Raw genomic sequence first — 22,186 nt, 5'->3', positions numbered from 1 at the left:
TAGAAGCTTTAATGAACAAATTTTGGTGCTCTCTTTATAGTAACATTTCCTTCTCTAGTAGCTGAAGTCAGGACAAATGTCTAATAAATCATCTATATTTCCTTATATGAGGCCAAAACCCACCATCTATTAAGTCCATTGCCATTTGTTTCATCTTTATCTACTTCCCCAACCCATTCTCACAATTTTGTCAGAGCAGTAACATGAGGGAACAGGATTCCATAATCCTAGCATTAATCCCAGCAGTAAGAGCTGTCACTGCCAGAGAGGGGAACAAAAAGCACCCCTAAAACTTCCACTGCAGTATGTCGGTCCTCATTACCCGGGAGAAGTCTGCTGCTTTACCACACCAGTCCTTGAGAACAAACAGTTTTTCAAGTTGTTTTTGATGCATTTATTATCTGACTTGGTTTTTACATTAAATTAACACACACAATGGCTTTGTTACTGTTACAGGGAACAAACTTGTCCAAGGAGTTTCCAATCCAGAATATATTGACAACTTGTAAGCACCTTGGTTCAGCAGAAGGATGAAAGCTCACCAGAATGCATTCAGAATAAGGAAAAACTCCCCCAAGTTTTTTTCATGTTATACATAGCTAAATATTCTGCATGCTACATATCCTCATGATCAGGCTTGTCTCTATAAATTTCCCCTCAACCGCAGGTCAGATTATATGATTTGTTTTAATGTATACTTATCAATATGCATTTTTTGGTAAATTGTTAAAATTTTAAAGTATTTGCTCATTACATTATGTAACAGCACATTACATTTAAATTACTGGAAAAAAACCACCCTACCTTCAGTTCAATACTTCCTTTCTAGAACTGCCATCTTTCACGTATGCTGAATAATGGTGATTTTATCTGTACCTTTTACTTCAAAGGTTGTCATGCTTGCAACATGCAGCTCCAACCAAAAAAATTAACTGTAAAAATAATTTTAAAAAGCAAACAGAAACAGTGATTTATTAATCTGCAGATTGCTCGAACCCACACACTTTTTATTTTTTATGACAAGAAACAAATATCTGGTTCAGCAGGCAGACCAACAAAGTGCAAATGACTCAGATGGCTGGATAAGATATACAGAACTATTTTGAATAAAATTTCAAAAATAGGTATGTCTTGCATACGCGAGGTTCAGGACAGACACAAATCCTTTAAGAAAGGGAATATGCCTCTCATACGCACGTTTGTATGAATGGAATGAATCTTTAAAGATTGGTGTCCTTTCTTACTATAATGAAGATGAGAAGCAAGTCTTTTTCTCTGCAGTATTTCACACAAATACTGCAAAATATGCAGAAAAGAACACTAAGAACTACATCAAACATAACTCCAGTGCAGTTCATTTTTATAGCTCTAATAGAGATATCTTCTCTTTGCTGTAGAGGCAAGGAGAAACTTTACATTATACTTGTTTTAAAGTAAAACCGAACAGTAAATAGAAAAATGAGCTACAGTCATGTAAGATAAAAGCTGTTTCCACAATGGTCTTGTTCACGTTGATCTACATATTTCAGCTATAAAAGTATCTTTTTACTTCAGCTGAACAATCACATTTTACTTCAGCTGAACAATAACCTCTCTTTCTCTCAGTGACAGTTACGGCATAAGCAGTCACACAACAGCATCACCTCTCTTGATCAAAGAAACACTTTTATGGAATTATCTTCCAGGCATTAATATTACAGGAAAGAGTTAAAGTAACAATATGGAAAACTGTTTATTCCTTATACTAGAAAGTAAGAGAACTCAACAGAGATCCAACTATCGTTGCCTAGTGTAATTTCAATTAATTCTACTTTACATACTAATGGCCTGACACATCATGGCAGAAGTAGTATGCATTTCTAAAAATCAATTAAAAAAACCCACAAAATACTATCAAATAGCACCAATCCATGCTAAATATTGCCAAGTTTTCCTTACCTCTATTCTCTTTCACCAAACTTAAGTCAAAAATTGAAAAGAAAGTTATTTCCTCCCCATTTTGTCAACCTATACAATCTAAAAGCTACTGCCTTTTGCAGCTTTTCTGTTTTTTTCTGCTGCTGAACCATAATTATATTTGGATATCAGCTCAAATTAATACCGGGTCCCTTTACAAGTGGGCCAAAATCAACCGAAGGAGCTTTCAAACAAACTGCAATCTTCTCTATTAATTCACACAAATGGTCCCACTGCTTTTGCAGGATTTGTCATGAATTGTATGCCTGAATTACAAGGGCAACCTAATGCCCTTTGGCTTTGTACCTCTTCTTTCTCAGGATCCTGTAAGCACTTTTCAGTTACCCACCCAAGTATCAGCATAAAATTTCCAGCACAGGTTTAAAAATTCAGTTTTCTGATTTCCCCCGCCCCTGAATTTAACTTGCGGTCCCTCAGCTGAGACAAGTGTTGCTTCTCTAATAATCTCGAAGCTGTGTAAACCTTTCAGTTCTACCAACCAACACTAATATCCCGAAAGCAAGGTATCCTAAACTGTCAGTAAGAAAATATTTAAACATTTAAAAGATTAGCTAGTTTATACATGATTAGCAAGCACCATCCAGATGGCTTCAGGATGACATATAACTGTATTGTTACACTATTCAATTATGTTTTTGTACACTTATGCACATATTCAAACGTGACATTTATCTATACAAACAGTTAAGTGATGTTCAACTTCAAATTGCTTTCTGCTGTTGGCGCTGGGGGCAGCGATGAGAACACATCCCTGTGCCCTGAAGCTACTTCAAATCCATGCTCAGTGTATGCATCTGTCCTCTAAATGAAGTTTTCAAGCGGTTTGAATTTGTTGGGGGAAGCAACAACCAAACACCAAACCCCACAGTCTGTAAAGGGGCCATTTTATTGTTTGTGATACAGTTGACTTGAAAGACAATTTGCACTTCCTTTCTCTGAACAAAGTTCTGACATGAGGCCCCAGAATATTCAAGCCTCAGTGATCTGAAGTTCCCCATTAGTTGTTATAATTAAGACCGACATAAAGCACAGAAATTATTGTATGATACAACATAAAGACTCGCATATTACTACTAATCTTCAATAAACCACTAAATTTGATTTTACAGGAAACAAATATTCAATAAAGCATTTTATACTAAGCTATTTTTAATCTTATGAAATGGAGACAAGGAAAATAATATATTAATAGAAGGGATGCTAACGGATCTCAGTCAGACGAATTACATCAGCACTTCAGTGTAGACTAAAATCTACTATTACTGTCAGTGTCTGAATTCAGTTTTGTGCTGTGAATGTAGTAACACAAAAGGTGACATTTCTTCCCTCCTCTGCACTTTTCTTGGCAAACAGTATACATACATCATCTATGCATATGAAGTTCTGTTACGCACAGACTAACATTCTAGGAATAACGGCTACCTAAAGCCCGACTGAGGTATATTAAATATTGAGTTGTTTCAGTCATTGTAGACCATGAGCCACGCAACCATCACAACAGCAACCCCAAACACTGGCAGCATAATGAGGTTCTTGTATTTTTGCCACGATGATTGTTCCACTTCCACTTCATCCTTTCTTCTCTTATTCTTTCTTCGCCCTTTTAATCTGTTTTCAAAAGCTTCCAGTTCAGCCTAGATGAAGAAAAACAGAAGTAGTTGACATCTGTCTCAGAATCAAAAACAAGGAAGTGCGCAGATTTTAAATAACATTCCCAAAACCCATTTTATAAAAATAACTGTCAGCCAATGGAAGTTACACATCTCTTACAGAGGAGACGGTAGCACTACATCCCACGGCTACAAAGCACTTCACTTCCAAGTATTAAAACATTGTTTAGTTTCCTATAAAAAACTCGACAAAAATGTAACCAACTGAAGCTTTACACTAGACTTTTAACTCAGGCTGAATCCATTAAGCCAAAAGAAGATTGTTATTTCCATGAAATATGTTAAAAATATGCTATTTCTCCTATTAAAGAAAAGCACTCAAAAGTATTTAAGCTATTACAATAATATATATAAAAGCATACGCTGAAATCTTTAAAGACTTCCCCCCCGTAATAAGGATGTGCTCTCTGATGAAAATAAATTAATATAAATAAAAATATATAATCTTTCCCTCAATTCTTTATATTTTTTGTGCTTAGCTATATTTTGGATTAATAGCTATAATCTCAGACATGCACAAAAAGATTCCATTTGTTAAGTGTTAGAACTTAACACTTAGTCACTCATATACGACTGCAGTAGGTACATTGCATCCTGCAAAAGAAGGTACGTGTCTTTAGGCCCAAAAATGAAGCAAAGCTACTGGAAAAGTAAGAAGCTTCCAGCCAGAACAGCAGTTTCAGGGTGATGCCCAGGATGAACAGTAGGATCCTTTGATCCCTGTTCCTCATCCCCCTCCACATCCTTTCAAAAGGGAGAATACAGACAAAACTCATTCCAGGGTACAAAGCTGAAATAAAACTGGAATTAGGCAGCCTGGAACAAAGAGTGTAAGACTGGGATGAGACTCCAATGAGGAGCCATGTAACTGCTAGGCACAATCAGAAAAGATGCTCCAAAGGAGAGCTGAGACAGACTAAAACCAGAAAAGGTCTGATGATTGCCTGGATTTTTGGGTCAAGTTGCCATCAACTAGAGAAAGCGTGGGACAAGGAGCTGGGGAGCAGAGAGAGGAGAGATGGGAGCAGCGGAGTGCAGCAAGCCAGGACCGGCTGGGCAAAAGGCGCAAGATTGAGCTGAAGCAGAGGAAACATGGAGAGTGAACAGAGACAAAGCCTGGCCACGAGAGGAAATAAATCTACATGACTACTCCTGCAGCGCTGCCAGGAAGAGCGGGACTAAGACAATAAGGTAGGTGCATTAAAGAAACAAAAATAAGACTGTTTTGGGAAATGGGCAGAAAAGTAGTCCCGTAAATACAATTTTCCTTTGGAACTCAAGATGGCCTGATGTCTGGTCTTCCTTTACTGACAGCAAATATTTGTCAGAGTTTCACAAAGCAGATCTTACTTCCCTTCTTGTGCCAGATACCACTGTTAGCAGGAGAAAGGGACCCATTTTGATGTCTATTCCTTTGTACCTAATAAAGGCAGAAATTGTTGGCATTTCTCTGACGATATGGGAGAAGAGTTCAGACAAAGTTCCACAGCCTGCTATTTGAAACAAGATTACTTTCAACTAGCTAATCCTCTTTTAGAAAAGCAAAGTGTTTTAATGCAATGGTGTTTCAAAATCCAGAATCTGGAGGCAAGGGCAGAGTTCTTAAGGTTTTATAGATAATATGGCAGTATTTCATTTTACCCAGATGTTAAATAAAATTTGGGGCTTCTATAGTTATTATATACTTGTGATCTGGAAGTTTTAAAAGCAGAGTGCTTCATGAATTGCAGTAATCTGAATTAAAATATAGGCCTCGAACAATTATATAACAGGTACTGAATTGCCTTCCTAGTGCTCTTTATAAAAACCCAGCTAAAAATAAATACATTATAAAAAACAAAACACAGAATGGGAAAAAGGTTCGTGGGCACAGAATACGAGAAAGAAGCCATCCTTGAAAAGCTACCTACGGATTTTATATAACTGTTGTCGTTCCCAAAGTGTCACCTCAATGATCTCCGAACAATAAAGTTAATGGTTGTGCCCGGTTTTCAAACTACCTTAATTTTTCAAGCTAAACAAGCTCAAGCTTTTTATTTAGAGTAAGAACCTAACGTCTTTGCGTATAGACGTATTAAAAGTAAAATGAAATGCGTTTATTTAAACTGTATACTCAAAACAATTTTATGTCAGGTAATGTCTAATTTAGTGTTATTTTGCTCCTTCATGTGATGTTCTCTGTATTCTTCCTGCACTGGAAGGTGCAGCAGCCCCATGGGAAAATGTAGCTAAATGAATGCAAGCAACGGTGACTATATAGACACAAAGCATATATCCTGAAATTGCAGGTCTTGCATTATATGGGAGTTGGGGGGCAGGGGGTATTTGACTTTCGTAACTTCTGAGGAGCTGTTAAAACATTTTTCTTTCTAAGAAAAAAGGAAACAAAATCTTTCATACCACTCATTAAATTAGAATCAGGTTTGAGGCCTCGATTTTCAGTATTGAAACTCTTGACTGCTACCAGTTGGCTCGAAAATTCAACCAAATCTTTTACACTAGAGTGGGACAGAGCGAGAGCTTGGTCTGAATTGTTAAATAATCAAAGCACTGATCTTTTTTCCACCTCTAACGATTGTGAACACGCCGGCCTCATGCGGTGCCTCTGAATTGGAAGCAGAAGGAAAGTTTGGCTGCTCAGGCCATGATGAGAAGCCTAACAAGCCTTCTCCCTTCCACTAAGAAACAAGTGATTCCATCTGTAAATGCTATTAGCAGAAACTGCTACCAAATATAGCAAATATCAAAATATAAACATGCAGATTTACCAGAGCACTAACTAGTTTGTATATAAAGGATTTAATGAAGTATTAATCAAAACAGGTCTCAAGAAGCTCTAAGAAACAGATGGACTGTCTATATAAAAATGTGTTAATGAGATCAGGAAAGTGGTACAAGATGCAACCTTTTGTCAGAAGGGAATAAACTCAATAAATAGATACTCTTAATGTGACCCAACACCCTGTGATAGTGATGCCCTCCAATCTGCATCACCAGAAGGCAGATCAGGAGATCAAATTGGAAAGGAATCAATTCCAGATAAAGGGCGGCAGTACCTGAGGTTAGTGCTTGTGTGCAATTCTAGAGCTTATTTATTAGTTACTGTTGTCCTATTTTTTTTTAATTGGTTTTGTCCAATGTTTTTTACTGTTGTTGTCCTCCTCTTTGCTATATAACTGGCAACTCGTAATTAACCTTTTAATAGGCTTGATTATGTACAGGTGAAGTCTTCTATCCCTGAAGCTGCATCCATCACAAAACATGTACACAGAAGCAGTTGCCATGTGCTGCAGAGAGAAACAATCGCTGCTGAAGAACCAAGACAAAAATAACATTGCACACTATGCTGGAGGAGTGAATCTGCTGGAGTTTCAGAGGAGCCTCATTACTGAACCATAAGTTAAAGTGATTTTGAGGCAGAATTCGTTAGTAACTGGGATGCCTTCTGGAATGCATGAAAACACACTTAGTGCAATACAAACACCAGCAACTTTGAATTTCTAGCTCTAGAATTATAAGCATGTTCTTCACACATGTACATGTCCATTAGTACACATCAGTACTTAGCTTGCAGAACCATCCATTACAGATTACCTCTGCCTAACAACACAGATGTTTCAGACATCCATATGCAAGCTAAGCTTCCCGACCCCTGCTCTAGAACCAACATTTCCAAGGCCAGCTTCAAGAACACAAAGAATTAGATGGACTGTCTACAAGTTGTATAAGGGAATATGTGGTCAATACTGTAGACAGTTGAGGCATGAATCTAACAGTAAACATTACAAGATCATCACGAAACAGTGCCTGGTCCCCTGGACAACAGGTACATAGCTGCACGCTTTTCCTGCAGGATGGGTAGACACAATCCCCCTTGAAAAGTGGGCCTTGCTACAGCATTGGCTGGTAGACATAGTGCTTTAATGACATCTCCAGGCAATTAATCAAAGTATGCGTAACAGAAGTTGTAACCCACAGATTAACTGCCTATCCTAATGAGCTTGGGAGAACGGTACCCGAGGATCAGGGCTGTGAGTACGCCTCCCGCGCCCCCTTTCAGGCGGGAAACGAGCCAGTCCGCTGCGATAAAAACAGAGTGTGACAGCCAGGTGAAAACATAAGTATGACCTTGGGGATAACTGAGTAAAAGGAGCGTCAGAAAGCACACACTGGGTTTAGAATATGATTTGGTGTCAAATGCTCAGACACAGGCAGACATGCATGAACTGGCTGGAGGGAGTGCATTACGGCTGTAGCCTCCAGATGACAAACCTGACCTACCACCACCACCCACCAACCTTACCGTTACTGCCTGAAATACCATTAGTATTAGCGTCTCCAGGCAGCTGGCAAAGAAGCTTCTTGGATTACAATGCCGACAACATATGCTCACCACAACAGCAATCACAGTTAAGTACATGTTTTTCCCCCCCTCAGAGACGCTGAAGGACAAAGACTCATTTAGGCTTCCTCATTCTTTCATGATGGGAGGGAGGAGGAAGCTTCACCCAAAATTTAAAATCTTTATAGAGGCTATTCAGCAGTTCTGTGGGGTTTATGGCATGATAAAGTGTTTGATTAAAATCAGGAGTACTTGTTATTTTAAAACCAAACTATACTATACACAGGTATAGTAATGAAAGATTAAACTGATTAATTATCATTTTGCATAAAATTATGAAGACTGTTTGGAAAAACACGTGGGCTCATAACCATTGTAAATCATCCACTGCACACGTTAGAGTAAGGTAACAGCTGACAGGAATGACTGTGCATATCACATTATAAATTATACATCTTTAGTTGCATGTAAATTAAATGATTTACTAACAAGAGCAAGGTGGGGGAGGAAGTAGAAAGGCTGATACCTGTTGTCTTCGTTTCTCTTCTTCAATAGCAGCTTTGGCTTCTGCCTCTTTGATCTGTCCAGACATACAAAGTGATAAGCAACTGTTCTTACAGAGTCATAGTTACTCCCATAGAATGGTTCTCAGCAAAAACGAGCAAACCCCCCATCAAGTGAGCTCTTAACTTAGTCAGATTACAAAATATTGTCAGAGAAAGATGCAGCATCTAACATTTGGAAAACGTGAAATATATAATGGATGCTACAAGGTTATAAATTGAACTTCTGACTTCAACTTGACAAGCTCAACTGACAAATACAAAAACTAAAAAGAGTATTTTGTTCACTAACAACCAGGAAAATCCCTACACAGAGTTATTCTAAGTTTTCAGCAACTTTATCCTCAATTCAGTACACTCTACACATACAGATAACTTCTAGATATGTATATAATTTACACATACACATTTCATTCCAAGTACTTTAAATATTCCCTCCTGACTTCTAGAGCAAAAGGAAACCTCTATATTTGTACCAAATACAGCATATATTAGATAACGCAGAACCAAACTGCTTTAAAGCTCTTGGTGTAATGCAAACCAAATGTAATTGAAAATGCTCCACCATCAGAAAGTCGTATGAAAAGAAGTCATGCGAGTTATAACTGATAACTCATTATATAAGTGTCTTTTAATGTTCAAGAAAGCAAATTAACTGCTGGAAATTACTAAGAAAAGAATGGTACAGAAAAAAATGTCAATACGTAAACACATGATGCACTTGAATCTTAGCTCCTGCATTCAGTTTTGGTCCTGCAATAATAAAAGATGTAAAGCCTGAACATATAGAAAAGACAACAGGGTGGAGTGGCTTCCATCTAAAGAGATGCATAACTAGGATTCATCAGGCAACTAACAGGGCACAACATCCTGAAGAGTGTGAAGATGCCAAATAGGGATAAAACATCAATAATTATTTTTCAGAATATAAAAGCAAAGGCATAAAATTAAATTACCAGGAGGCTGGTTCATAACAGAGAGAAGCATTCCACTCCCACACAGTATCCGGCTAAATGTAGAAATTCAGTGCTACAGGACATTTATAGATGCCAAAAGTTTATGTCGACTGAAAAACAATTAGGCATGCTAACAGGAGATAAATCCAACAAAGACCATGAAACAGAAGGACACCAGCTCGATCTCTAAAATTCCCATAGTTGGAGATCACTACAGTAACAGCAGTGGCAGGAAGAGTATACTGGGGAACTGTATGTGTCTGCTGCCTTCTTTACATTTCTTGGACCCTTTAGTGCTGCGGCCACTGAATCACTACCTTAGAAAAGTTAGATGTAAACATACAGTTAATAATTTGAAATGAAAAACAGTCTTGATTTTAACAACTGGATGATTTGCATACTAGCAGTGACAATGATTTACTAAATATAGTTTGCGCAGGTGGAATTTGTTCCAAACAATTTGCAATTTGAGAGCTCTTGATGGCTAAGGAGAAAGCACACCAGCCCATGCTTTAGCACACTGTAGCTAAAACAGCGTGCACTCAGCACAGGGTCAACAGAACCATCCTATTTGCAGGTTTTCAGACAATTTTTTACATTGCTAAACCGTCTATCAAATAAAACCACTACTGAGAACTTCATTAATCTAGACACAATGGCAGAGTCTCTAGAAAAGTGTATTAAAGGCCTTTTCAGCCACATGCGTCTGAAATCACAGTCTGGTGTGGAAAAACCTGCACAACGAGCCTCCTGGTATTTCACTGCCACCTAATGGCAGAACTTCAGCTGCAAAACAAAAAGTGACCCACAAATGTGGGAAAAAAGCAACAGAAGAGCTTTTTACACTGGTGTGGTTGCATTTGTGTAAGATACGTAGGCAGTGTGAAGCTTAACCATTATAACCATTATAATCACAGCATGGAAAAACATTTCTAGAACTGTATCTTTAATAAAAAGTACAGTAAAAGATGCTTTCAATTACTGAGGAGTCCATACTCACTAGGTGCTATAGACAAAGAGCTTTATTAAGAGTTAACACATTTTGATTTTGGAAATTGATAGTTGTTTTGCAACTATGCAAACTAAAATATCTTTGTAAGTGTCTGCAGTTTTTAACAGACTTTTTCCAGTCTTGACGCATTGAACAGTAACTGATATAATAAACTACTTTTATAAAGTGCAAATAATAGGAGACCATTCTAGTATGCCATTTACAAGTCAACATAGGCCTGGTAGACAGCTGTGAAATACCAGGAGGCCAGCTGTGCAGTTTTTTTCCACACAAAATGCCTAGTAAGAATTTAAATAGAACTCTATAATTCATATAAAAAAACCCCTCAAATTGGTCCATGTTCTTCTGTGAGGAAGGTATGCAAGTCTGTGGCATTGCTTATAGTAGAAACTTGTAGCCGTTTGCTGATTGCATTAGACCCTTCCTCCCCATGGATTACAACAGCAGGGGTGAGAAACGGGAACTAGAATCATAGAATAGTTACAGTTGAAAGAGACCTTTCAGATCAAGTCCAATCGTTAACCCAGCACTGCCAAGTTACCACTAACCCATGTCCCTCAGCACCACATCTACATGTCCTTTAAATACCTCCAGGGATGGTGACTCAACCACTTCCCTGGGCAGCCTGTTCCAATGCTTGATAACACTTTCGGTGAAGAAATTTTTCCTAATATCCAATCTAAACTTCCCCTGGCATAACTTGAAGTCACTTCCTCTTGTCCTATGGCCTGTTACTTGGGAGAAGAGACCGACTCCCACCTGGCTACACCCTCCTTTCAGGGAGCTGTAGAGAGCGATAAGGTCTCCCCTCAGCCTCCTTTTCTCCAGGCTGAACACCCCCAGCTCCCTCAGACGCTCCTCATAAGGCTTGTGCTCCAGACCCCTCACCAGCTTCACTGCCCTTCTCTGGACACGCTCCAGCACCTCAGTGTCTTTCTTGTAGTGAGGGGCCCAAAACTGGACACAGCCCTCGAGGTGGGGCCTCACCAGTGGCTGAATTAAACCAGGAGCTGACACTGCACTGCACCGAGACACGCTGCTCTGTTCCAGCTCACACAGGCTCTCGTGAATCCACCTTGCTTTAGTGCACTCTGTGTCCTATGAACTTGTGTTCACACCCTTACTGGAACTGTTTGTTACAGTTGGGATTTTCTAGAGGCATATCCCAGGAGTCTTAGCCTCTGACCTGCTGCAAACTTGCAGGATTTGGTCCATCTGGTACTTGTTAGAATTTGCCAATCAATTCCGGAAGTCTGAGCAGAAGCTGACAAAAGTCAGCTTTACCCATTGAGTTTTTGGGTTGTACATTTATTACATCTAACTCTTACCTGATAAAAACCAAGCAAGTTATGCACCAAGTTTTTATAAAAGGCTTATAAAAGCAAGGGTGATAGTCCTTCTCTCTGGATGGCAGCATGCACCAATTTCTTTACTTCGTAAAACAGCAGAATGAGGGAGGGGGTCACGCTGACAGCAGGCTATGAAGTAGTGTAAATTGTTGAAAACTCTTCATTCTTCTGGTACAGGGTAACTCCTGCAGCGTGACAGGGCTACACTCATGCTGGACACCAGCACCCAACACCTGCAACACTTGCACAGGGACGAGCAGATCTAACAATGCCCTGGGGGGTGGCCCAGCCCTGATCCTACAGCACTAATCATCAGCGATGACCGCTTCATCATCACTGATCATCACTTGTTCTTAGCTGAAGAGGAATGAACCAGTTCTAACAATGTATTTTTTTTTAAAAAAGGAAACTAACAGAATGCTTTTTTAACATAGTATTTCACAAATTAATTAACACTGTCTACAACACTGTAATTCTCCCCACTAAGCCAAATGCAAGTCTGAAAAAGTAGCTGCTACCAAACAGCGCATCTGCCTCTGTCGGTGGGGTTTTTTTCTGGTACTGCCTTGAAAAATAATTCTGTGCTCATTTTTTCCCTACTTGTCTTGAAGCACTGAGGAAAAAATTATAGCTCCAACGGATACATTACCTCAGATGCTTTCCGTTTCATTTCCTTGCATAATGCATCACATTCCAGTGAAACCTGGCCTTCTTGTATCTTGCTGCACTGTATTTCCTGTTAAGTATAATTTGAGTCTTTTATAATCATTTCCCTATATAAAATTTCAGTTGTACTGTCCATTTCTTTATGTAAATAATTATAAAACATTCTTATTTAGTATAACATTGGTTACCCAGAAAATAAAGCTAACGATTAAACATTATTTGAAGCTGTAATTCGGTATAAAATTGTCCTTTTTTCTTTTCCTTCTTTGGGATAAGCTAAGCTGAAAGCAAGAATAAATCACATACTCCAGTTTAATTCCTCCCCTCTTCTCTTTGCTCACTTGTTTGCCTAAGACAAAGTTAAGGTAACCTTCTGAACTCAGGGCAGAAAAAGCCAGCATTCAGAGCCTCAGTCATTTCATGTACATTTCCTAACTGGCTGAGAGTACAAGGCAAGCTCTGGTCATGGGCTAAAATACACACAATTCCTCTGCTCCCCCTAATATTGCAGGAAAAAAAAATTAACAGGTGGTTGTCTGTAAGCAGAGATTTGGATTTGAAGCACTTGGTCTGTCTATGTCATCCTTTCTCCTGCTGAACACCCCACCTGCCAAGATTTCTGGTTGCACAGGACATTTCGTGGAGACTCCGAGAACGCTGGGGAACTGCAGCCTGTTTGGAAGGCTCAGAAGTTAACTGGCTCCAGAAAAATAATTTAAGCACCTTTTAATTAAGCCAGACAATAATTTTTTCATTAAGTCATTATTATTTCCCAGGACTTCACATCATTTTCTGTTCTTCCCCTCGTAATGCTATCTGTCTCTAATAAACTTGTTACATGACTTTGTTCCTTATCTTCGCAAGAAGCTAAGGCTGCTGGTGGCTGTACTTGCTCTGAGGTCTGCAGAGAACCGTAACTGATTATATTAGTTAGGGATTCACAACATCTGTGCTTGTTCCAACTTACATAATTCTAAACTTTCCAAATATCAGAAAAAAAAGATTTTTTCTTCTCAAATCACTGCAGGTCACCTGACGCTTCTCCCAAGGAAACTACAAAAATTCAAGTGTGCTTGAAGATAAAGCTGTCGTAAGTCCAGCAGCTGACATAGTTTAGAACTAACAGGATTTTATATTCTCCAGTGAATCTTTTGACATCGCAGCCCAGATCTTCAGTTGATGCGAACTGTTATGGCCCTACTGGAGTAACTGGACCTATTCTAATCTGCACCACAGACAATCCATGCATACAGGCCTAGGAACATGCAAAGAAAATACATCCTTCTCAGATTTGTAACTTAGAAACTTACCTTTTTCAGTCTCTTACAGAGACACCGGAGTTTAACCTTCTGGCTGCAGTTCAGAGGACAGCTACCTGAATGGCAAACCTCCTTACACCGGTGACCACAGGGCAACTACAAAGAACAAAAAACACAAACAAAACCTCCACACCAATAAATGACTGTAAAATTACAAAGAATCTATGAACTGGTTTTATTTCGGACATAGCAGTTTAACAGAAAACTCACTCAGCTTATCAGTTTTTCCACTTGTGAAATAATTGATTTTTATTTTTTTTTGGCAAATGTTTGCTTGTTATTTCCCGTATTTCAATTCCTATAGAAAGACTGATCTTTTATTGGCCCAGCTTGATTAAAAACCAGTTTCTCCTTTCAAATGTTTCAAGAATAGTCATCTCCACAGCAATTTATACCATTAACCCTAGCTATCTATGTTTTTAGTATATTCTTTTTACTATATCTATAGTAAAAAGAAACTGAAAACTGAAATTAAGTGTACTGTAGCAACTTGTAGATCAGAGTCAACAAAAGAAAAAGGGGAGAATCATAAGCAAAAATACCATAAAATAAAATTTTGCATGCAAGAATCTTCTGAACTATACAAAAGTCAAATACAGGTCACCAATATTCTTATGTCCAAAATAATTTCATAAAATCCTAGATTTTTGCATTTGGTAGATTATCCCATTTCTGACATCTGTAAGACAGACTTCTTTTACTGCCAGTGCAATTTTTAACATTTATAATGAAAATATTATTATTCAATTACTGTGTTAAGAACTGAGATACTAATTTAAAGACGCTGACTGTTAGGAACGCAGCAGTGCTCCCACCACTGGATTAGACAGAAGTGTCAAGAAAGCAAGCAAATTTTTTCACTTTGTATTAAGAACTTGACTGAAAAGATACCTATAAGAAATCTCCACATGAATGATTTTTCATTTTCAATTACATAACCCAATATTGTTAATAACTGGAGATGGAATACCCCATAAGACTTCCAATGGATTCATTTGTAGAGGTAGCTTTAAATCCCCAAACTATTTCAAATGGCCTTGGATAGTATTCTTTATTAAAAGTGAAATTTCACCTCTTCACCGCCATTAAGGGATTAACACAACTTGCAAAATGCTGTAAGACGTACAATTTTAAGACACATTTTTTCCACATTTATTAAAAATGGAAGATGTACACATACTACATCACTTCATCCACAAGAATGAGAATATACATAAGACAATTATAAACCCCAGCTGTACACATTTCTTGTTGATTAGTAAATTTGGATTCTCAGAAGCCCGTTGGAACTGGCTCAACCTCTGAGCCAGTATCACAAAACACACATCTAAACAGAACGCAAAACCTTCTGATTAAAAATCACGGAACAGACATACATATTTTCATGTCCACACCAGTCACGAGTTATAATTACGCTGATAGATACTTTGCGGTTTAGGCTCGGGTGGTTTGTTTTTTTCAGTCACCGTTTCAGCACATTTCACACAGGCCTAGAAGCAACCTCTAAGTCATCACGTTCAGTCCTAAACTCCAGTCCTCCCAGAGGCAGACACCTCCGATGGCCCCACCAGGGCTGGACAAAGTCTCACCAAGAAAACAGTCCCCTGTCCTACTCCTTTTCTACTGTTTTGCCGAGGAGGCTGTTCCAGGAGCTCACTACAAGATGCGAGAGCTTTTTTTTTTTTTTTTTTTTAATTTCCTACATTTATTTTAGCCAGTCTAAAGCCATTAGTTCTTATCCTTGCATTGAAATATTTCTCTACTGTCCTTTCATAAAAGGCTCTTTATTCCCATCGTATCCCCTGCACTGAATTTCAACCACCTTAAATCAATGTTTCTTGAATACAGTAGCCAGAACTGCCTGTAATATTCCAAATGACATCTCAGCAGGAAGAACTTTGTACAATGCCTTAATTGCACCTTATTCTTAATAGAACATCTCCCCCAGTACATCTTCAGCTCGCATTTGCATTTCTCTCCAGCTAATCATGCTGTGACAGTAAGAATTTTTGCCATTTCCTCAGAGCTTATTATTAGCCTTGACATGCATGGTCTTACTGTTTTTTCTGTACCTAATAACACGCCCCGAACACATGCGTTCTGCAGATGCATCTCCTCAATTGTCATGTACTGACAACACCCTGCAAATTTTCATCAGAGAATTCCAACACGTTTGTTGGTGCCAAGGTCAGCACTGAAAACAATGTAGGGTCAGGTGTCAAGTCAGTCCTTGGGAAAATTTCCTTATTGTTAACATCTCTTGCTCCAACTTTTCATTTAGTTTTGTTGGGGGTTTGGGGTTTTTTTTTTATGGTGGGGGGGAGTGGTTGGTTGTTTTTTTTTTTTAAATAATAAAATACAAGCAGTTGTTTCCTTTAGACCACCTTCACCCTTGTATTAAGCCTCTTCTGTATCGGAACTAGCTGTTCACTAAGCGGCACTGACTCAATTGCCCTGCTGAAGTCTTACGTAGAAGACCTAATCTATTCGCTTTATCTGGAGGGGAAAAAGAAATTCCTCAAAGGAGGAATTTAGGTTTTGTTCAGGCACAACTCATCATCAGCAAATCTATCTGGCATTTTGCCTCATTTTGGAAAGCTGAGGGGAAAAACTCGTCTTGAAGCCTTGTAGGCTGCTGAGGTCAGACTGCCAGCCAGGAGCAGGGACTCTCCCAGCTGAGTCTCCTCACTAACGACCACAAGCTCTGCAAAACCAATTTGCCACTGCGTGACCTCTGTGAAGCAAGAGGGCCCCCCTCCTGGCTCCCTACCCCAGGGCATCACACACAATAACGCGATCTAGTCTCACCTGCAAGTCATCCCGCGCTGGCCAGAACAATCCATGGCTAGAACTGTTACTTCCAGCTTACTCTTCCATGATAATTAGGCACATTTCCATTAATCGTGTCAAAGCCCAAACAAACAGTCTAATAACCGACATGGCAGAGCTGGGAATTCAAGATAGTTGCCCTCACCTCAATCTCCAGGTGCTACTGCAATAAAATTCTTATATTACGCACCATTAGAGCAAAATTTGCAGAGCACAGAAATACATTTAGTCCAATACTGAAACCCAAATTTGCACATTTAGTTCCCTGCACAGAGCTACACAGTCTACATCACAGGGATGCAGGATAAAAATGAATCTTTTTAAAAAAAAAAATCAAGAGGAGGAGCAGTGAAATGAATGGCAAAACAGCATTTCCCCATGATCTCAAAAACCAAAAATCCTACCGCTGCTTCTGCTGGATAAATAATGTAGCAGGAAAGGATTATATTTTTTTTTTTTGCTTGTTTTTAAGTGTCCATGCTGAGCTACTTGGTGCTAAAATATAAAGTGTGTGCCCCTGTAGATCTTTTTCACCATACAAGATCTCTTGTCAGTAGCTTGTGGGCTAGAGGCAAAAATGAACAGGCTTTAGGTTTGACATGGCAGGACCTTTACAAGAAAGGGATTTCATCCACAGCTCTGAAAACAAAACACAAAGCAAAAAAATAGTCCTACAAGTATTTTCCCTGTAGGCAATGCATTTAATTCTTAACATTATGTCTGATGATGAGAAAACCCATCAACATTTATGGAGGCTTAACTGATCTCCACCAGAAGGTAATACATACAACCTGTTAACACATACCTGTTGATAAAGAAAATAACCTGTTAATAAAGAAAACAGGGCTTTTGAGCAGCAATCCCAAAATATAAGGCCAAAAGATAAGTTTATCACTTCCAAGCAAAGGGACAGACTCTTCAGTTCAAAGGCTGGCCCTGCTTCCAGGGATCTTACAAAACCCTCCACTGCTTAGGCCAGACATTGAAGAAAATCCTCTCATTACGGACCAAAGCTGTGCATCCGCCTTTTAAAATTAAATTTTCACAACCCACATATAGTTTCAGGGTGTGTTTACAGAATTTAGTTAAGCATTCTGGAAATAAATTTATTTCATTTATTAAAAAAAAAATAAAAAATCGCATTGTCTCTACTGCACTATCATGTTAAAATAAATTTATCACAATGGGGTCCCATATTTCACATCAACACAGTAGCAGAGTGCACAGTGAAAGTATAAAGGACAGTTTTGTCAAAAAATACTAATTACACAGAATAAAGTGTGAAACAGATACACAAATACTGATATGAATATGTAAATGACTAATAGAACTAATAGAATGTTAAAACTTCTGTGTAAAAATTGTCCCAAAACATCTGCAAAGATGATCATAAGAATTTAATCAACCCTGATTAAAAAAGAAAGTTAAATTTCCTTCAACAGGATATTTTGTTACTGCTACCAAACAAGAGAAAGAACTTTTTAATTAAAGCTTCTCATCTCACAGCTGTGGCAACATCAAAGACACTGCTTCTCCCTGAAGCAGAAAGGAAATGTGAGCTGTACTGTATAATAGTAGAAATAATTTTTATAGTTTTACACTGCCATAGCCAAAACAAAAGCATGAAACCTTTCAAGACTTTCAAAGTTCCTGCTGTATTTTTTTCCAAGTCACCAGACAATATAATTGAGTTTCATAATCCCCAAATGTACCACGCTACCTGTAATTCAAACATGGGAGTATACTGTCTACCACAACGTCATTTAACCAAAAAGAAACACATCTCCAAACTAAGACTTCAGTAAGATACCGTATTCTACTGAACCGAAGCTGCACCATGCTAAGCTCGGTGGAGTTACAACGCACATTGATTTTTCGCAAACAGCAACTCCACGGAGCTCTGCTGATGCCCACAAGGCCAGCTTCTGACGTCAAATAAGAAAAGTCTCATAAAACGCTAATTTGAAATTTACTCGAGGTTGTCAGGACTACCCACAAAACATTTCCAGTTTAGTTTTGAGCAGGCATATTTGATTTGTAAACTTTAAAAGTCTTATCCGTCTTATCTTTTGGCCAAGCTGTTTGGAAGTTCTTGTCATGGGGTCCCCTCAATGGGTTTGATCTGTATTTGCTGAAGGGGGGGTGTGTGATGGCAGGGTGATGCCTGTTAAACACAATTTGAAAGGGCAGCCTTATCACCGATTCCTTTAAAAGAGAACTATCAGTACAATTTGCATTATGATGCAGCTAGCTAATTTTCCCAAAGTTGGAGATAAATATTGTATACTTATAAAACAGACAAAATATCTCTTCAATATTCAGAGAAACGGGAACAAGTATTTTTTTAGACACAAAAAAAAAAAAAAGGTAAAAACCCCATACAGCACCTATGAAGTTACCAAAGTAGGATCAGAGGAAAGTAGGACAAACTGTAACACAAAGATATGAACTACTTGAAACAGGATGTGCTAATACTTTTATGTTTCATGAAAGGCAGTAAGACCTAGAGCAAGAATCGCAGGAAGGGAAGAGCATGCATTTTCACATCATCAATAACACTAAAAAGATTCTCTGGATGTCAGAAGCTGCATAAAACCTTATTTTTCAAGGCATCTACGGGATGATAATTTTAGAGCTAAATAAAAGCTTTATAAAGCTAAAGTGGACTCTGTTGTCCTAAGCTTTCTTTCACATCCCACTGAATTAAGTAAAAAAGACATCATCCATGGAACCGGGCAATTCTGAAATGCAAACCAGAATTCAGTACCACTACTAGATGGATTTTAGATCCCAGACTGAGTCTTGGGAATGTGTCCAGAAAAATCGCAACAGTTACATTAATCAAAGTCAAAGACGAGATACTAAAAAAAAAAAGTCTTTGAAGAGAGCTGAAGTACAGGAACACACAGTTCATGTTAAGAGATTATAAACACCCTTGAAAATAAAGAGGAGGAAGTCTTGGAGCAAATAAAACCAAAGTAAAAGAGAGGAAAACGAAAGGACAAAATTAAGAGGTAAATGGACAATGAAATAATATCCAAAAGTGTTCCCCTGCCAGGAAGAGAGCTTTCAGACATCCAGATGAGAAGACAGGCACATTCATTTAGAGAAAAAGACATCGGAAAGGCATCTACAAGGGCAAACAGCAGAAGATACAAGTAGGCACACGGCACAGAGCACAGCCTTCCTCTGGGGGATAACACAATCCTGCCTGAAAAACAGAGGAACAAGCAGGAATCCTGTGAATTTTTGCATTTACTCAAAACCAGAAAAAGCTTTCTAATAAAGGCAAGGATTCAAATTCGATGCTTCTGACACTGGAAAATAATGAAACAAAAGTAAAGTTTTGAACCTACATTTGTTAGGTTGAGGCAGAACTCAGAACTACAAGAGATGAGGTAGGAAAAGAGGTAAAACAGCACAAGGGGAGTCAAATCAGGGAAGGAGAATGGGTAGAATCAAATTATTCATGAGTGCTAGCCAAACATTGTACGAGACAAAGAGACTCAGCTACACAGTAAAAGGCCAAACCAGAACAACAAAATAATAAGTGACTATGGGGTAAAAATGCTTGTACTAAAGAAAATATTTTGTTGCAGGGAAGGAGAATGTCTCAGAAATTCTGCAGAGTTTAGCAGTAGAAACACTGTTAACGTATTTTTTCCTTTTTTTCCACTTCATAAGTTTTCTAACCCTAGAGTTGGGAATGGAGTGAAGAAAGGACTGTCACCCTCACCACAACTAATGATAACTAAAGAACAAACATACAGTATTAAGTAATGCATGGATTTCTGAAAGCACACAAGCAGCACATAAAAACAGCACTAGGAGGGACAAGGAAGAAGTCATTTGGCCCATCCCTCATGTCGTACAGCAGTATTATCCACAACTGGACAAATCCAGACACATGTCTAAGCTGTTACTGATGAAAATTTGGTAGCTTCTCCAACCAGTTCTTCCCCTACTCCACAAGCTTTACTACTCAAAAGTAGTATTTAATCTTCCTCACTGATGCCTATATACACTGGTTCATAGTCTAAGCATCGTGCAATAAGGATATTCTTCTTCTCTCTTCACAGCAACCCTTTAGATATACCCAGATACAACAGAAAGATTAACTGGCCTGTCTTCTATTTCACACTACTTAACATAGATTTCACTAACGCAGCTGGGCATTATTAACTCATCTCACTTGTTAAATATAAAATCCCCTCCCTCCCCGCCAAACTGTAGCAGAGGGGGACTACTAGACCTGCACTTGGACAAGAACAATCATAAGCACAGTCCTCAGCATGTTTCCTAATCAAACAGCATCCCATTATTTTGGAGATATAAATCCAAGACCTGTTTTTAACCATGTTCGAGGACATATTCTTCCACGTTCAACCTCATCTGCATGCTTAAACATTCCAGCCATTAATGCCTTGGAGACAAATCTCTGATATGTCAATATAACCTTCCACTTTGACAGCAAGACGTTAATAACTGTCCTCTGAGTACAGCTGACTAACCACCTTCGCATCTATCGTTTAACATATTCATTTAGACTAAGCTTCTCTAGTTTTCTTGGCGTATGAAACCGTATCAAAATCCATATAAAAAAGTACAATCCACAAAATTCCACACATCCATCAAATCAAGTATTTCTTTGTTCGTATGGCTTACCTCTTTTGGACACTGATTTTTGCAGGAAGAAAGAAGCTCCTTTTCTGCTAAATCAGCACATGTCAGTTTTCTGTAAAAGAAAAGATGTATTTGTGATAAATCCCAAATTAAAAGCAATGAAAGTCAATACAATTAGGGGTGTATTTTAAGTGTATCTCACTGTAAATAAAAGTGGGCTCAACTGTCCACATCCTGTGGGATAAGTAATACAAGCAACACTATTTTACAGACAAAAACCACATAAATTTAGAGTATTTGAGGTACTTTAAAGAAAATTAATGCACAAAGAAGAGCATACATGCATGGGATGAAGGTTTTCAGAGCAATACATAGATGACAACGTTTAAATCACAAGTCCCATCTTGTAATTAGTAAAGCCTAGCTTACTCTGCCCATACACGATTAAAAAGAAGTACAAATGATTACTAAGACGTTTTCCAATTAAAACAGCTAGAGTTTGAAGGACATTAGTTGTAAAGACCTTTTACACTAACTACATTAATTCTAATTCTTGTTATAAAATTCTTCACATGTGGTAAAAAAGAACCTCATATAGATCCAATATTATGTAATTACTACATATTTGCATAATTCAAAATATTACTGTATTATATAAACCAGTTCTGCTCATGAGCCTCCATGCTTTGATAATTTTAGCAATAATACCAAATAAAACACTGGCAGATTTTAAATAGAAAAAAAGGAGCATTATGTTACAAATTATAGCCTTCAAAAGAAACTTTATAACTCGCTGTACGAGTCGCTCCCATCCCCAGACATTTCAAATGGTTTCCAGCTAGCAGCATTCAAATGAAAAATTGGGTTCGGTTCTGACACT

At 38.3% G+C, this 22,186-nt stretch overlaps 1 protein-coding gene across 3 annotated transcripts in view; it reads right to left on the bottom strand.

The window, feature by feature from the left end:
* Positions 1 to 1,062: 1,062 nt before the first annotated feature.
* Positions 1,063 to 22,186, bottom strand: part of NFXL1 (nuclear transcription factor, X-box binding like 1) — a 50,773-nt gene continuing 29,649 nt past the window's right edge. The window contains exons 18-22 of one of the 3 annotated variants that reach the window (XM_054204230.1): positions 21,349 to 21,418; positions 13,846 to 13,950; positions 12,519 to 12,605; positions 8,516 to 8,569; positions 1,063 to 3,611 (exon numbers count right to left, since the gene is read on the bottom strand). In XM_054204230.1, the coding sequence (XP_054060205.1) occupies positions 3,438 to 3,611; positions 8,516 to 8,569; positions 12,519 to 12,605; positions 13,846 to 13,950; positions 21,349 to 21,418 (490 nt within the window). In that variant the 3' untranslated portion in view covers positions 1,063 to 3,437. Of the gene's footprint in view, positions 3,612 to 8,478; positions 8,570 to 12,518; positions 12,606 to 13,845; positions 13,951 to 21,348; positions 21,419 to 22,186 lie in introns of all 3 variants that reach the window. The other 2 variants (XM_054204232.1, XM_054204231.1) reach the window with 2 other exon arrangements.

Source organism: Rissa tridactyla, chromosome 5 (genome assembly GCF_028500815.1).
Source record: "Rissa tridactyla isolate bRisTri1 chromosome 5, bRisTri1.patW.cur.20221130, whole genome shotgun sequence".
In the NCBI taxonomy this organism is placed as follows: domain Eukaryota; kingdom Metazoa; phylum Chordata; class Aves; order Charadriiformes; family Laridae; genus Rissa; species Rissa tridactyla.
This window is presented reverse-complemented; position numbering and strand designations above follow the sequence as displayed.